Raw genomic sequence first — 14,362 nt, forward strand, 5'->3', positions numbered from 1 at the left:
CACCATGGGGGCTATGACATTTTATTTCAATATCCTGAATTGCACATAGCCCTTCCCCTATCCTTTCTTTCCCTCTCTCTGTCCTTGTATTCCCACTAGCCGCAGCTCAGGTACTTCAGGTTTCGGTGGCTAGCAACATCTTTTCCTTCATTTTTGTTGTTATTAATAATAAATAGCCACTAACAACAACACATGACATTGGTGCATGATTTAAAAGAACGTCAGTCTGGGCTAGATGGTGCATTATTTGAGACTGAAATGGTAACAGCGCTACAGCAGGACGTACACAAGGAAGACTGCCACAGGACGTGCGCTATGTCCTGTGTCAGTCTTCCTTGTGTCCTGTGGCAGTCTTCCTTGTGTACATGTTGCTGTAGCGCTGTTACCATTTAAGTCTCAAATTGGTGCATGATGTTGCCCTGACAGCAAAAACCATGCAGCGAGCAGGACAAGTTTGAACGAAACTGCTCAAAGCACTACGGCGAGAAAGGAGTCCAACTTTGCAGCACTTTCAGGCACCTGTGGGGAGTCTTTAGGGCCCAATACTTTCATCCTGGCCTGTGTGTGTGTTGTGATCCTTGCTTTTGCTTTGTCCCTTGCAGATGCTGGGCACTGAAATCTGAGCCACTGGGAAGGAGGAGAATGCAAGGGAGTGCTGCCTTTCCTCCACAGCTGGGAGCGGCCGCTGTAGATACAAATAGCCTGGCTGTCTCTGTCTGTTCCCTTGTATTCCGCATAACTTTGTTCACCGTTCTTGTTTGCCCACTTGAGGCTGTTTGTGAGAGAAGCGAAAAATGGAGAAAAGAAAATCTAATTTCTGCACCCACAGGCCACATATGTACACTGTGATGTATGCCGACAAATGTGCAGGACACTTCACAATTTTGCAAAGGCCCCTTTGGTGATAGAAAGTGACGATGGTCATTTACAAGTCCCAGGATGGATGCCTGAGTGGCTTGTAGGTGGCTTGTGCAGTTCGGAAAAAGGGTGTGTCTGTACGCAGAGAACACTGTTTTTTTCATTCAGAAGAAGCCCAGAGCACGAGAGCTATTTAGTTAATGCACTACGTGCACATCACCGTCAGTATTTTCTACTGTTTTGACTTAAGCTGCATGGCATTTCTCTGGCACCTTTTTGTCCCAGTGCGCCTCTGCATAGGAACATGGCCGAGGCAGAGTTTGCATTCCCAGTGTTGGACGTGGACCAGTGCGGCAGTATTATTGCTTGCAGAAGTTCTCAACAGGCAGTAAATTTTGATACCTGTAGAGCGGTGGGTCGTTGGGTGTCCCTGAGGATGGGGTGAAGTGTGCCCCAGAAGAATGTACTATCGGGGACAAAAGTGGTGTACTCCACACGGTGGGAGCCGGAACAACGAAAAACTGCGGCATTTTGGCGAGCTAAAGCTCGAAACATTGAAACGAGCCAAGCGACATGCCTGCTGATAATAAAGGTCATGCATTGGCTGCCTCAATTCCAGATTCTGCCTGTAGATGGCGTTCCAATGCAGATTTCCGTTGCTCTGGCTCCCGCCGCGTGGAGTATACCACTTTTGTCCCCGGTAGTACCTTCTTGATACCTCATGTCACCCTTGTGTGTGCTCACCCACAGAGCACCTTCAGCGGTTGGTAACAGTGGGCAGCTGGGATCCCATCCTCTTTGACACTGTTCACTACCTGCCTACACTGCATCTCACAAGTCACAAGTTTGCAGGTGCCTTTTGCAGGTAATTTTACTGGTAATTTCACCTGTCAGTTTACCTGCCGCGGTGGCTCAGTGGTTACGGCGCTCTGCTGCTCAGCCGAAAGACACTGGTTCGATCCCGGCCGCCACGGCTGAATTTCGATGGAGGCAAAATTCTAGAGGGCCGTGTACTGTGTGGTGTCAGCGCTCTTTAAAGAACCCCAGGGGTCGAAATTTCAAATTTCGGGAGCCGTTCACTACGGCGTTCCTCGTAGCCTGAGTCACTTTGGGACGTTAAACCCCAATGAATCAATAAAATCAATCACCTGTCAGTTACAAGTTTTGCACTTCCATTGACGTATTATAGACTTGTTCTTGGCTGCATAGGTTTCCCTCAGCTTGAATGTCTAACTGTGCTCAGCCACCATAGCCCTCCACAAATTCAGCAATAAAATTTCCAGTAAGGAAGAGTGCAAGGCAGGGAGACACATTTTTGCCAGTGCTTTTCATCGCCTGTGTAGAGGAAATATTCAGGGTCCTGGATTGGGAACAGTTGGGGATAAGAGTTGGTAGAGAATACTCTAGTAATCTGGTGACATTGCCTTGATAAGTCACTCTGGAGATGAACTGCAAAGCATGGTCAATGCGTTAGACTGGCAGAGCAGAGCTCTAAAATTAATATACAGAGAACCGAAGTAATATTTAAGTCTCTGAAGGAAACTCCAGATTACTATTGCTGGAAGTGGTAAGCGAATACGGCTAGTTTGAGTAGGTAGCGACTGCAGTTTCGGATCACGAGAGTAAAATAACTAGAATAAGCTTGGGGTAGAGGGCATTTGGCAGTTACTCTAAGATCATGAATAGCAGTTTACCAGTGTTGTTCAAGAGAAAAGTGTCCAACAGCTGTATCTTACCGGTACTCTCCTATGGGGCAGAAACATGGAGGCTAACAAAAAGGGTTCAACTTATATGACGAGCCATTGTGAGACTGGAAACAAAAGCATCTACAGTGTGTTGCATTGTGTTTGTCTTTGTAGGTTCATTTGTTTCCTGTCTCAAGTACAGTACAGCATCTAGTTCAAATTGAAGTTCTCTTACTACAGTGACTTATGGAAAAGAAAATGATAGGTGCAACGTTAAGCAACAGCAAGAGGGCAGCATCGATCGGGGAACAAACGCGGGTTCGAAATCAAGAAGAAATGGGCTTTGGCAGAGCATTTAATGCAAAGGCAAGATTACCACTGGTTATTAAGAGTAATGGAGTGGTTATCAAGAGAAGGCAAGCATAGCGGGGGCTGCAGAAAGTGAGGTGGGCAGATGAGATTAAGAAGTTTGTGGGGATACGGTGGCCGCAACTGGCACAGGGCAGGGTTGATTGGAGAGACATGGGAGAGGCCTTTGCCCTGCAGTGGGAATATTCAGGCTGATGATGATGATGAAAGGTCCAGTCAAGGCGAAGGAAGACAACGAATAGTCCCTCATATATTTGAGCGATGTTGAGATTAATTTTTAAACATTTATTGCAGTAATTGAAAAACGTTATTCAGGATGGTGTTATGAAAGTACTGCAGATGTTTCATTTGGTGGTTAGATTAGCAGAGAAAGTCTGCACGAACACAACACTGCGGAGGCCTGCTGCGAAGCGATGGGCCACCATTCGTAAACATATGGCGTCCACTGAGTCTGCAGAGCTGGGCACCAGTGCGCTTTCCTTCCCAGTGATGGAGCCACCAGTCATGAGATAAGGGGCATGGAGGAACATGTTTTTTTAAGTGTACGATGTTCTGATTGGCTCGGATCGTTGCAGCCTTTACAGCGCTCCAAACGACTTGCTAGATGGAGAATCATGCTCTTCTGCAACACAGCGTCATGTCAGAGGCACTGCAGTAATTCACTGGCAGACATCCATGGAACAGGTGCCTCCATGTGTCATTGGATACCACGATGCATCTATTAACCCAGCACTGAATAAGCCTATGGTGAAACATATAAGTAATTTTCTACAACTGTGTCTAATTGCAGTTCTTTTCCAAAAGCTATGTTTCGCATGGAGATTACTGGTCAGCGACATTCTCTTTTCGTGCTGGATTTTTTTTCTCGCACACTGCAGACTGTACTGGACTTGCATTGTGCTAATTTTAGTTTTTGTTAGTTCTGTGTTAAGCCGCCTTGTTGAAACTGGATGAGCCACGCTGGGCTGACGAGTTTACAGGTACCTTTTGCTGGTAATGCTGCCGGTAATTTCACCAGTCAATTACAAGTTTTGCGCATTCATCAAGGAATTGCACTCTTTTTTGGCTGTGCAGGTTTCACTCAGCTTAAATGTCGCTGTGCTCAGTTTGAGATACCCGTTGCTTTGAGAACCTTCGGCGGCAGGTTGTGAAAGCTACCAACAGTTGAATGTTCTTGTTTCAGCCTTAGTGGTGTTTGGGATGACTGTATTTGTAGGGCACGAAAGATGGCCACACTGCATGTGGAAAGACTGTTCCTCCTCCTGCATTCGTGAATGATGTGACCAGTGAACGGACGTGGTTAAACACTTGGCCACATTTGCTTGAGCTACCATATCTGGGTGCAATGCAGCATACAGCTGTTGTGAGCCGGCAACTTTACAGACGCAACAGACTGCCTACCGAGCTCTCAAGCAGAGAGACGTCCTGGCGTTCCCTCGTGGGTGGAGCGCCATTATTTTGGAGGCTTCTGTGCAGTGCACACGAAGGAGCAGCACTGTTTGTCTCGTTCACTTCAATAAAGAGGCCTAATAATGTTGAAGCTGTGTGTGTGTGTGTGGTATTGCTGAACTGGTGCTGCCTGCAGTATTCGCTTGTTGGGACAGGTAGTGCGATTTTGTGCACTGAGCTGTGCTATTGATTTTTTTATTTAAATTTACTGTCAGTCCCCAGAGGGATTGTAACAGGGGTGGGTACAAGAAAAAAATTTTTACAGCATTGGTAGCAAAGAATTATACCAGAGACAGAGCGGCACAATCGCCTGGTCACATTATTATTTACTAGGAATTGAAGAGGCAACACGGAATACTTACCGTGTTTCAAAATACATATATAACAATGGTAAGTACACACTTTGTAAAATTAGGATCATAAAATACATGCAAGAAATGGAGCACCAAACACTGAAAGCAAATTATGATCAATGTAATAACAACAAAGATATCATGAAATAGTTTTACCCTGCATTTGGCCACAGTAGCGCTTCTTCTACAAGCTGGGTAAACTTATCATGCGAGCTCTGTTGTGCAATTGCTGGATCCAGTTTGTTCCACTGCGCGAGGAAAAAAGGAGTAGAGAAAGGCATTTCTTGGCACACAGGGAGCGCTGGGTTGCTCCACGGCTTGACATGTGCAAAGGAATGTTGCTCAAGTGTGCAATGAAGCTCCGCTTGCATTCCGGCCCACCGCACACAATTCCACCACTACAAAAAAAGTATGTTGTTAAAATGAAAAGAAGCTTAGCACATACAAAAAAAAAAAAGGTTTCAAGGTCTAGAATTTCGATACTTGGCTTCTGTAATAGTCTAATATTAAAAAGCTGATTTCGTTAATACAGGATGCTGCAGCCCAGTGTTTACAACTGTTTTCTTAAGTTGCACCCTACTACAGGTGCCAGCCACATTATAACCTAGGTTAGTTTTGCACTGTACATACCAGTCAAATACTTTTGTGTTCAACATTGGCTTTGACCCGAATTCAAGCACTCCACCGTATCACTTTATTCAACATGCCTCAGTACTTTACATTTTGGTTGAGGCAGCACACAAGTGCAAGCCCATCCATTCATCTGTTTATGATGATGTTTTTTGCTGGCATTATCATAAGTCATTGCTAGAATCGGAACTAAAGAAGCATAGTGAAGGAACAAAAACATGACAAGACAGGACAAGCACCAACTTCAACACGGCATTTATTGCGGCAAGGATCATATATACCCTTCCGAGTCGGTGGAATGACTATCAAAAGAATCCAATGTACTGCAATGCCAAAAGGTGTAACAAGGGAATTCAGGGGGATTTGCTACACCCTGAGAAAGTGAGAACAGTCTGGCAAAAGGCGGTTTCCCAATATTAGCTATAGTAGGATAATCGTTATCAGTCTGACTACATCCACTGCAGGGCAAAGGCCTCTCCCGTATCTCTCCAATTAACCCTGTCCTCTGAGAGCTGAGCCCATCCTATCCCTGCAAATTCCTAATCTCATCTGCCAACCTAACTTCCTGCCGCCCCCTACTACGCTTGTCTTTCTCTTGAAACGCAGTCTCTTAGCTGTCCGTTACCCTTAAGGACCATTGGTTATCTTGCCCTCGCATTACATATCACCGGGATTTTCAGCTCAGCAATGACACACACAAGAAAGAGGACAAAACGGGCGCTTTGTCCTCTTTCAAAGGACAAAGCGCCCATGTTGTCCCCTTTCCTGTGTTCGTCTTTGTAGCACTGAAAATCCTGGTACTAGCTCAGCAGTTAACTCTCTTAAAGCAATACAAATCCTGCCCAAGCCGATATTCCTTAGTCCTCTTGATTTTGAATAGGACGTTGTGAACCCACGTTAGTTCTCTTACATACTGTGCCCTCTTCCTCTCTCTTAACGTTACTTATTTCCTCCCCATAGCTCACTGCCCATACAGGTGAGTACCGGCATGGTACCAGTAAGATACAGCTGTTGTATACTTTTCTCATGAGCGGTAAACTAAACCAATAGGAGGATACACCTAAAAAAAGGAAAGCAGTGTTTGGTAACGCTGGGCCATGGTACTCAAAGTCAATCGGAAGTCGTGGAGCAAGCTTGGGAGCTGCACATTAAATGTGTGCTGGAAGTCGCATGCTTTTGCAAGGACTACTGAGTGTTCATGGCCAACGGCGCAACCAATAGTAACAATGTGCACAGCGGGGGCGTCTGCTGCGCATGCGCAAGTATGCAGAGACGGCGGCCAAGTGTCATGGGGTGGTGGCAGTGGGCAGCAGGGTTTAGAGTAGGGCGGGTACTCACCCGCTGACCCAAAAGATGCGGGTTCGATCCGGGCCGCAGCAGTCGAATTTCGATGGAGGCGAAATGCAAGAGGCCCATGTCCCATGCAATGTCAGTGCACGTGAAAGAACCCCAGGTGGTTGAAATTTCCAGAGCCCTTCACTACGGCATCCCTCATAGCCTGAGTCGCTTTGGGACATAACTCCCACGAACCATAAACCAACAGTACTACATTTTTGGGAGGTTTCAGAGGTTCCTGACTGTTCGATATAAACATATTTTGATATGTTCGGGATCGACTGCTTCTGGTTTTTCTTATATTTTCAACACCGTGCGGTTGTACTACCACTTCGGTAGGCTACAGAATGCATGTTTTGGCAAAAATAACTGCTGCCTGGAGCAAGTACTTCCTTTGTTACTCTGGCCTTTCCTCCTTGCATGAAGGGGCGCGAAGAAAACTATCTCAGATTATAGTTATAGCATCGACAATAGAATAATAACCAGTCAGTAAATACAAATATACCTTCAATTAACACTTACTTCAGACTTACGTTGGAATTCACACATAGATAATACATGTTCCAAGGCCTCAAAAGCACTGTGGAGCCTCAGACGAAATATGCATAGTGCAACCCCTTCTGTAAAATGTCTGGTTTTTAAGAGCTTGATAAGGCCCATCCTCGAATATGGAAAAATTGTTTGGGACCCTCACACTGCATTCATTTACTCTAAGCTGGAAAAAAATTCAGCGTCTCGGTGCTAGGTTTATATTTAATAGGTACCGACATTCTGATTCCCCAACGTCTTTGTGTACACGTGCTGATTGGAAGCGCTCGATTTTAGAGCCAAATGTGACAGGCTCAGGTTTCTTTTTCAGATTATTAATCGCAGCTTGAAAATAAACCATTTAAAGTGCTTTGAAATCAAAACTGGAGAAATATCACGCCATCGTCACAGCTTCTGCATACCAATGCCCACAGTCCGAAATGATTGCTTTAAATTTAGTTTTTTTCCCAAGAACCATTAAGGAATGGAATATGCTACCAAACTCAGTTGTCACCTCACAATCACTTAAGGAATCTTTAGATAAGCTGCACGATGTTTTACTGTCTACATGAAATATATGTCAGAGTTTTATTTTTTGTATATGTGGTGAACGCTTTATGTGCCGAATTTTGTGCCCATTTCAGTGTTTGTGTCATTGCTATTTTTTATACCTCATTATCCACTCCTGTTATAGCCTGTGATCAGGGCTGACAGTATAAATAAATGAAATATAATCCTCAAGGATGACTGCAATTCCTCAAGCAAAAACAAGTACAACCTTGGTCAGCTGACAGGCTCACCATGTGCCTTCCTTTGTTCAGGTTTGTGCTTCAAGCAGCATCTTCATCGCTCTCTTCTACCCAGTGCTGCTGCATAACGGACAACGACAATGATGAGCCAGACAGCATACGCACCTTAGAAAGGGATCGTTCGCTCCATATGGGCAACAGCAATGACAACAGGAAGGTCACACACTAAGCTTGTGCTTTGTAATAGTGGGAAAGAATGCGGAATGGGCAGTCCTGAAAATGTAACGCTGCAGGACAGGAGGAAAGTGTCCACAACTACAATGCTCGGATATCTCTCCGCTGCTAAAAATGCACGTGGTCCCCCTGTCCGAGGAAGAACAATGGTTTGTACAACATTCATTACAAACATGGGCCTTCGAGTTGGTCTTGGACACTATTCAGACTGCTCATACAAACTGGACCAAATGCCCATTGTTGCGAATTCGCAGCATACAGATTTCTCTATATCTAGCACCCACAACAAATTGCTAAACTCTGTTTTCCTTTATGGGAACATAAATTTGCATAGTGTAGCAATCTTTGTTATTCCATAATTTGGTTGTATAAATCAGCAGTACTGATACACAAATCTGGGCATGAATTTGACATTAACATCCAACTTTGTACTGCACAAGTACACTTTCTAACACAGGTTATGCAACTTTTTTTGAAAAGCTTGGCGATACACAACCCCAAGCAGCTACAGCATGCGATGAATTTTTAAGGTAATAATTCATAAGACTAGCTCGATTTTCCAAGCAGCAACAGAAACCTTTCACAGTAACTTGAGCAGCATAACGGTTGTTCAGGGGTGCAACACAGTCTGGAAGGAATGGCACAACAGGGAAAGATTAGGACGAAGAAAATAAAACACACACACAAGCATGGCTGTCGATACGTCGAATTTATGCATGGCAACTCTCCCCTCTAAAACTGCAAGATCAACAAAATCTGCACGCGGATGCCAGGTACGACACGCAAAATAGAACAATGTGCATGAGTATAAAAAAAAGATCGGAGCTAGTCACAAGTGAACTGCAACACGTGGTGAACCCTCAGCAGTAAACAAAAAACTAAACAATGTAAAAGGAAAAGGGTATCAATGAGAAGACACATGACAAGAAGGATAATGACTGCAGAAGAGGCAAAAAATTTGCACAAATAAGAGGGTGCCGTTTACCACCTTAGGCATATCGACATAAGCGATGCATTAAAGTTGAAAGTTGGCGCTTGCGTGTGCATTTTCTTTCTTTCGTCCATGTCTTTCCCTTCTGCACCATTCCTTCAAGAACTGAGTAACTTATCTCGTGTGAAGCACCACACGGAAATATTAGTGAAAGTATCTATGTCGAAGGCATGGTGCGCAGTTTTCAGTGGAAGAATATGATGCAAGCATTCACCATTTTATTCGTATTCACCATTCATTCAACCATTTCAATGCTTAATGGAAGTCACAGTAGCGGCACTTTACATGTGCCAAAAATCACAGTAGGATGTTGCAAAAGGATTTGCCGGGCTAGTTGTTTCGTTTCTGTATTAAAGATTTAACTACGCGAAAGGGTTAGGACACCAGGGAGGCACATTCACAAAACTTAGAAGCGCAGACTGACAACTTTATTTTTCAGGAAAACGCAAGCCATATTTAAGCCCTCTCTGTGGCAAGTTGGTACATTGCACAAGATAAACTCGAGATTATGCCATCTTGGAATTCAACACTAAAACATGAAAAACATAAGTGCAGCTATCACTAGGCCAGCCCTCCCTATCAAACGAGTAAAAAAATGCTCTGCAATGCATACATGGTGATACCAACAGACAGGAAACGGCTCACGACGAGATGAAGAATCGATCTTCCTAAAATCGACAATGCACAAATCTTTCTACAGCACTTGAAGCTTGCGTCAATCGAAAATACCGAGAAAAACGACAAAGTACGTACCAGGTCAAAACCAAGAAGAACACACCATCTCTGCGACCCTTACAAGAAGGCGGCGTCAAAACAATGAAAACAGTGAAGAACACTACGTCATGATATAAAACCACAGCGAACATTTGTGCATCATCTCGGAAGGCTTCATCAAAAGCACTGTGAAAAAGGCTCGAGAAAATGTAAACCTTAAAAACGCTTTGAAACACCCAAGGACCTCCAAACTGAACTAAAGCTACTAGAAAACTTCAAAACTTTCTAAGGCAGAACGAAAAGAAAGAGCGTTTTCTAGGTAAGAAGAAAAGAGCCTCAAAGAAAACCGAACCAAACCGGAAAATCTCACTGTCTGTCAAACCTCACAAAGAGTGTCAAAAGACTTACCGACAGGGCAGCCTACACGAAACCATTCAAAAATGAGAATTCTTCCGAGGTCAGGGAAATAGACGTCTTGCTGACGCATGTGTCTGATGTGCCTATGTAAAACATCTTCCAGTTTGTCCAATGTATACCTTACCGCAACTCGGGGCAATGCTGTAAACCACACCTGAGATACACAATCAGTATACTTGTTTTTGTGGTTGATGACGCATTGGCTCTTATTTTTCCTTCCTTGCATCTTTGCACACACCTGTGACGCATGTTTCTGGTGTGCCTATGTAAAAGTCTTCTATAACTAATCTTACCCATTTATCTTTTGTCCTTGCCAAAAACCTTGTCCTCTGAAAGCATATTGCGCAGTCTTCCTTCTCGCATTTCTTGCAGTGATCAGCCAGGAATCCAGCTGTTTCGTTGTTTGCGTTCTGCCAATGCTCTTGCGCTCTTTCGTTAAAACATCTTCCAGTTTGTCCAATGTATACCTTACCGCAACTCAGCAGAATGCTGTAAACCACACAAACAGTATACTTGTTTTTGTGGTTGATGATGCATTGGCTCTTCTTTTTCCTTTCCTGCATCTTTGCACACACCTTTGACAGTTTGCATGGGGCTGAAATATTTAATTCAGAATTCTTAAATCTTACTAGCCCGGCATATCCTTTAGCAACATATTTCTAGTACTACGGGCTCTTTCCTTTCGGCCCAAGCAAGACCGGATGCGGTGATTTCTTGTGCAAGTCTGATTGCGGTAGCCACATGTCAGTCCCGGTTCTTGTCCTTCTGTCTGAGGAAGAAATTTGTCCCGATTCAAGTGCTTCTTCTCTTCGGCTTCATTGGTCCGTCGTGGGCACACGCAAGAAGGATTTTCATGTGAAATCTGAAGCGTGGTGACAAGTGCGCCTGTTAAGAGACTGGATGAAGATCTTCCTTCACGATGCTTCAGACTGGCAGACATCAGCCGCAAGGTACAAGGAACATCTCCAACTGGCTGCGCGTTCTACAGAATTTCTGTGGGAGCAAGTAGTGCTCAAGCTTCCGTCTGCTCGGCGTCAGGAACAGACTTCCAACTCGGTCACAGCACTGGGCAGTGCTGAGATTCCCGGAAAGATTAGAAGGATTGTAGAAAATGGCCCCAAATACTGCTATAACCACCCAGCTCCCACTCTCGGCTACTTGGCATGGTACATGAACTCGGTGAAAAAGTGGAACAACGTGAGGAGGAGCGTATCGTCGGAGACGGAGCAGATTGCGTCTACCGTCATGTAAGTGATAGAACCATTTTGAAGCCTCCTATTCAGAAAGTTGAAAAATTTTTGAAAGGCAATCACCTTACTATACTAGAGTCTGATAAAGAAGGAGGCTTTGTCGTCTTGCCATGGGGAATGTTCGAAACAAAAGCCATGGAAGCAGTAAAAAAGAACTTCAAGCCCACAAATTTTGATCCCAAAAAACAAAAGCGTGCTGCAGTGAGGCTCCTGAAGGATTTGAATTTGACCTCTTCGAGCAAAGCTCTGAAGAAGGTGAAAAGTGCGGGCTTGCAAGTTTTTTTCAAAGCAAAAACGCACAAAGAAGGATGCCCTTTTCGTCTTATAGTATCAGACAAAAACAGCTGGCAGAGTCTGCTAGGAACATTCCTGCCAGAGCATTTGAACAAGCTAGTAGTGAACGATCCTTTCTTAGTGCGTAGTTCCAAGGAAGTCATAGAAGTGCTGAAAACAGGGCTGCCAAGTGGCGCTAAGGCCCTGTCCGTGGATATAGAAGACATGTATTATTCTATTCCACACGCGGCACTGTTTACGGCCATCAGGGACAACATCGGGCTTCAAGGGGAAGTGAGATTCCAGAATGCAGCCGGCCTAGGCACGGGAAGATTCCTGCAACTGTTAGATTTTTGTCTCAAGTCAACGGCGATAAACCACAACGGCCAGTACCACATACAAAAGGCAGACATCTGCATTGGTTCTGGCATAGCACCGGTGTTACGCGACATTTTTGTGTCTTCCTTCGACAGACGCCTGCAGGAGCGGCTTTAAGACGTAGGCGTAATACATGTGTGCAGATACGTAGACGACTATCTGGTACTCCTTAATGCACCCAAAGGCGATAACTTTAGCAGTATCACTCCCAATGTCTTGGCAGTCTTTGCTTCTGTTTCTTGTGGCCTCAAGTTCACATGTGAGACGCCAACAGATGAGCACCTTCAAATTCTTGACCACTCCTTGCATCTCACAGAAAACAAGATATGCTGGTGCTTCAAGCCTAGAACAGAAAACTTCCTTACAGCAGCGCCCATTCAAAGTTAGTAACAAGAGGGATCATTGCCATGTGCATTTCATCAGCCCTGAAAAAATCATGCGAGCACAGAGCTCTTTCAATGGCAGCTCCAAAGATTGTGCTCAGCTGGGTACCCACCTGATGCCATTGCGTGCGTGTGTGAAAGCATGTTACAAAAACTAAAGAAAGGCAATCAGAAGAAAGAACCCGCAGGAAAGAAGGAAATGGTCCACGTAATGCCCTACATCCACAGGCTGTCACATATAATGTGAAGAAAATTGCCAAGAACTTTGACGTCAATGTAGTGTTTTCAGCCCCATGTAAACTGTCAACGGTGTGTGTAAAGATGCAAGAAAGGAAAAAGAGCCAATGCGTCATCAACCATGAAAACAAGTATACTGATTGTGTGGTTTACAGCATTCCGCTGAGTTGCGGTAAGGTATACAGTGGACAAACTGGAAGATGTTTGAACGAAAGAGCATTGGCGGAACGGCTGATCACTGCAAGAAATGCGAGAATGAAGACTGTGCACCATGCTTTGAGAGGACGATGTTTCTAGCAAGGGCAAAAGATAAATGGAAAAGATTAGTTATACAAGCCTTTTACATAGGCACATCAGAAACATGCGTCAGCAATATCCCTGACCTATATCCCTGACCTCGGAAGAATTCTCATTTTTGAATGGTTTCGTGTAGGCTGCCCTGTCGGTAAGTCTTTTGACACTCTTTGTGAGGTTTGACAGACAGTAAGATTTTCCGGTTTGGATCGGTTTTCTTTGAGGCTCTTTTCTTCTTACCTAGAAAACGCTCTTTCTTTTCGTTCTGCCTTAGAAAGTTTCGAAGTTTTCTAGTAGCTTTAGTTCAGTTTGGAGGTCCTTGGGTGTTTCAATGCGTTTTTAAGGTTTACATTTTCTCGAGCCTTTTTCACCGTGCTTTTGATGAAGCCTTCCGAGATGATGCACAAATGTTCGCTGTGGTTTTATATCATGACGTAGTGTTCTTCACTGTTTTCATTGTTTTGACGCCGCCTTCTTGTAAGGGTCGCAGAGATGGTGCGTTCTTCTTGGTTTTGACCTGGTACGTACTTTGTCGTTTTTCTCGGTATTTTCGATTGACGCAAGCTTCAAGTGCTGTAGAAAGATTTGTGCATTGTCGATTTTAGGAAGATCGATTCTTCATCTCGTCGTGAGCCGTTTCCTGTCTGTTGCTATCACTTTTAGTAACCATGTGTGCATTGCAGAGCATTTTTTTACTCGTTTGATAGGGAGGGCTGGCCTAGTGATAGCTTCACTATTACGCATTCTATTACGCATTCATACAGTCCCATATTAATTACTGTATCACTTCATGGTGTAGCACATACAGAATTCATCTTTCTATACTCATTTCTATGCAAAAACAAGCACTTAGAATCATCACTTCCTCTTCTTTTACCCAGCCGTCTGCACCTTTGTTCCATTCACTACATGTCCTGCCCCTTGAACATCTTCACAAATTTCAGGTCCTGGTTTTTCTTTTCAAAGTCATCAATAAGTACATATGTGTTAATTTTGTCCCTGAAAATATAATTACAAATAATAACATCACGCGTTTTGCTTTGTCGAACAATTTATTGTTGCCAAAAGTACGGACTAATTATGGAAAGCAAACTACATCGTTCTTTGCCATCTCCACTTGGAATAATTTGCTCCCTTCACTGAAAACCCCAATGTCATTGTACAAATTCAAAAAAATGTTAAAACACCACTTGTTTGAATCCTTAGATGTTTAATAACGTTTTTGTGTTTGCAAC

The 14,362-nt window shown here is 44.1% G+C and overlaps 1 protein-coding gene across 3 annotated transcripts in view; it reads left to right on the forward strand.

The window, feature by feature from the left end:
• Aldh-III (Aldehyde dehydrogenase type III) overlaps positions 1-4,452 on the forward strand; it is a 41,943-nt gene extending 37,491 nt beyond the window's left edge. For all 3 annotated transcript variants that reach the window (XM_089555118.1, XM_089555125.1, XM_089555133.1), the window contains one exon: positions 603-4,452. Coding sequence is in view for 1 of the 3 variants with exons in the window: in XM_089555133.1 (XP_089411259.1) it covers positions 603-623 (21 nt within the window). In the remaining 2 variants the exon portion in view is untranslated. The remainder of the gene's footprint in view (positions 1-602) is intronic.
• The last annotated feature ends 9,910 nt before the right edge of the window (positions 4,453-14,362 follow it).

Source organism: Amblyomma mixtum, chromosome 1, assembly GCF_055824585.1.
Source record: "Amblyomma mixtum isolate Tamu chromosome 1, ASM5582458v1, whole genome shotgun sequence".
NCBI classification, from domain to species: Eukaryota; Metazoa; Arthropoda; class Arachnida; order Ixodida; family Ixodidae; genus Amblyomma; species Amblyomma mixtum.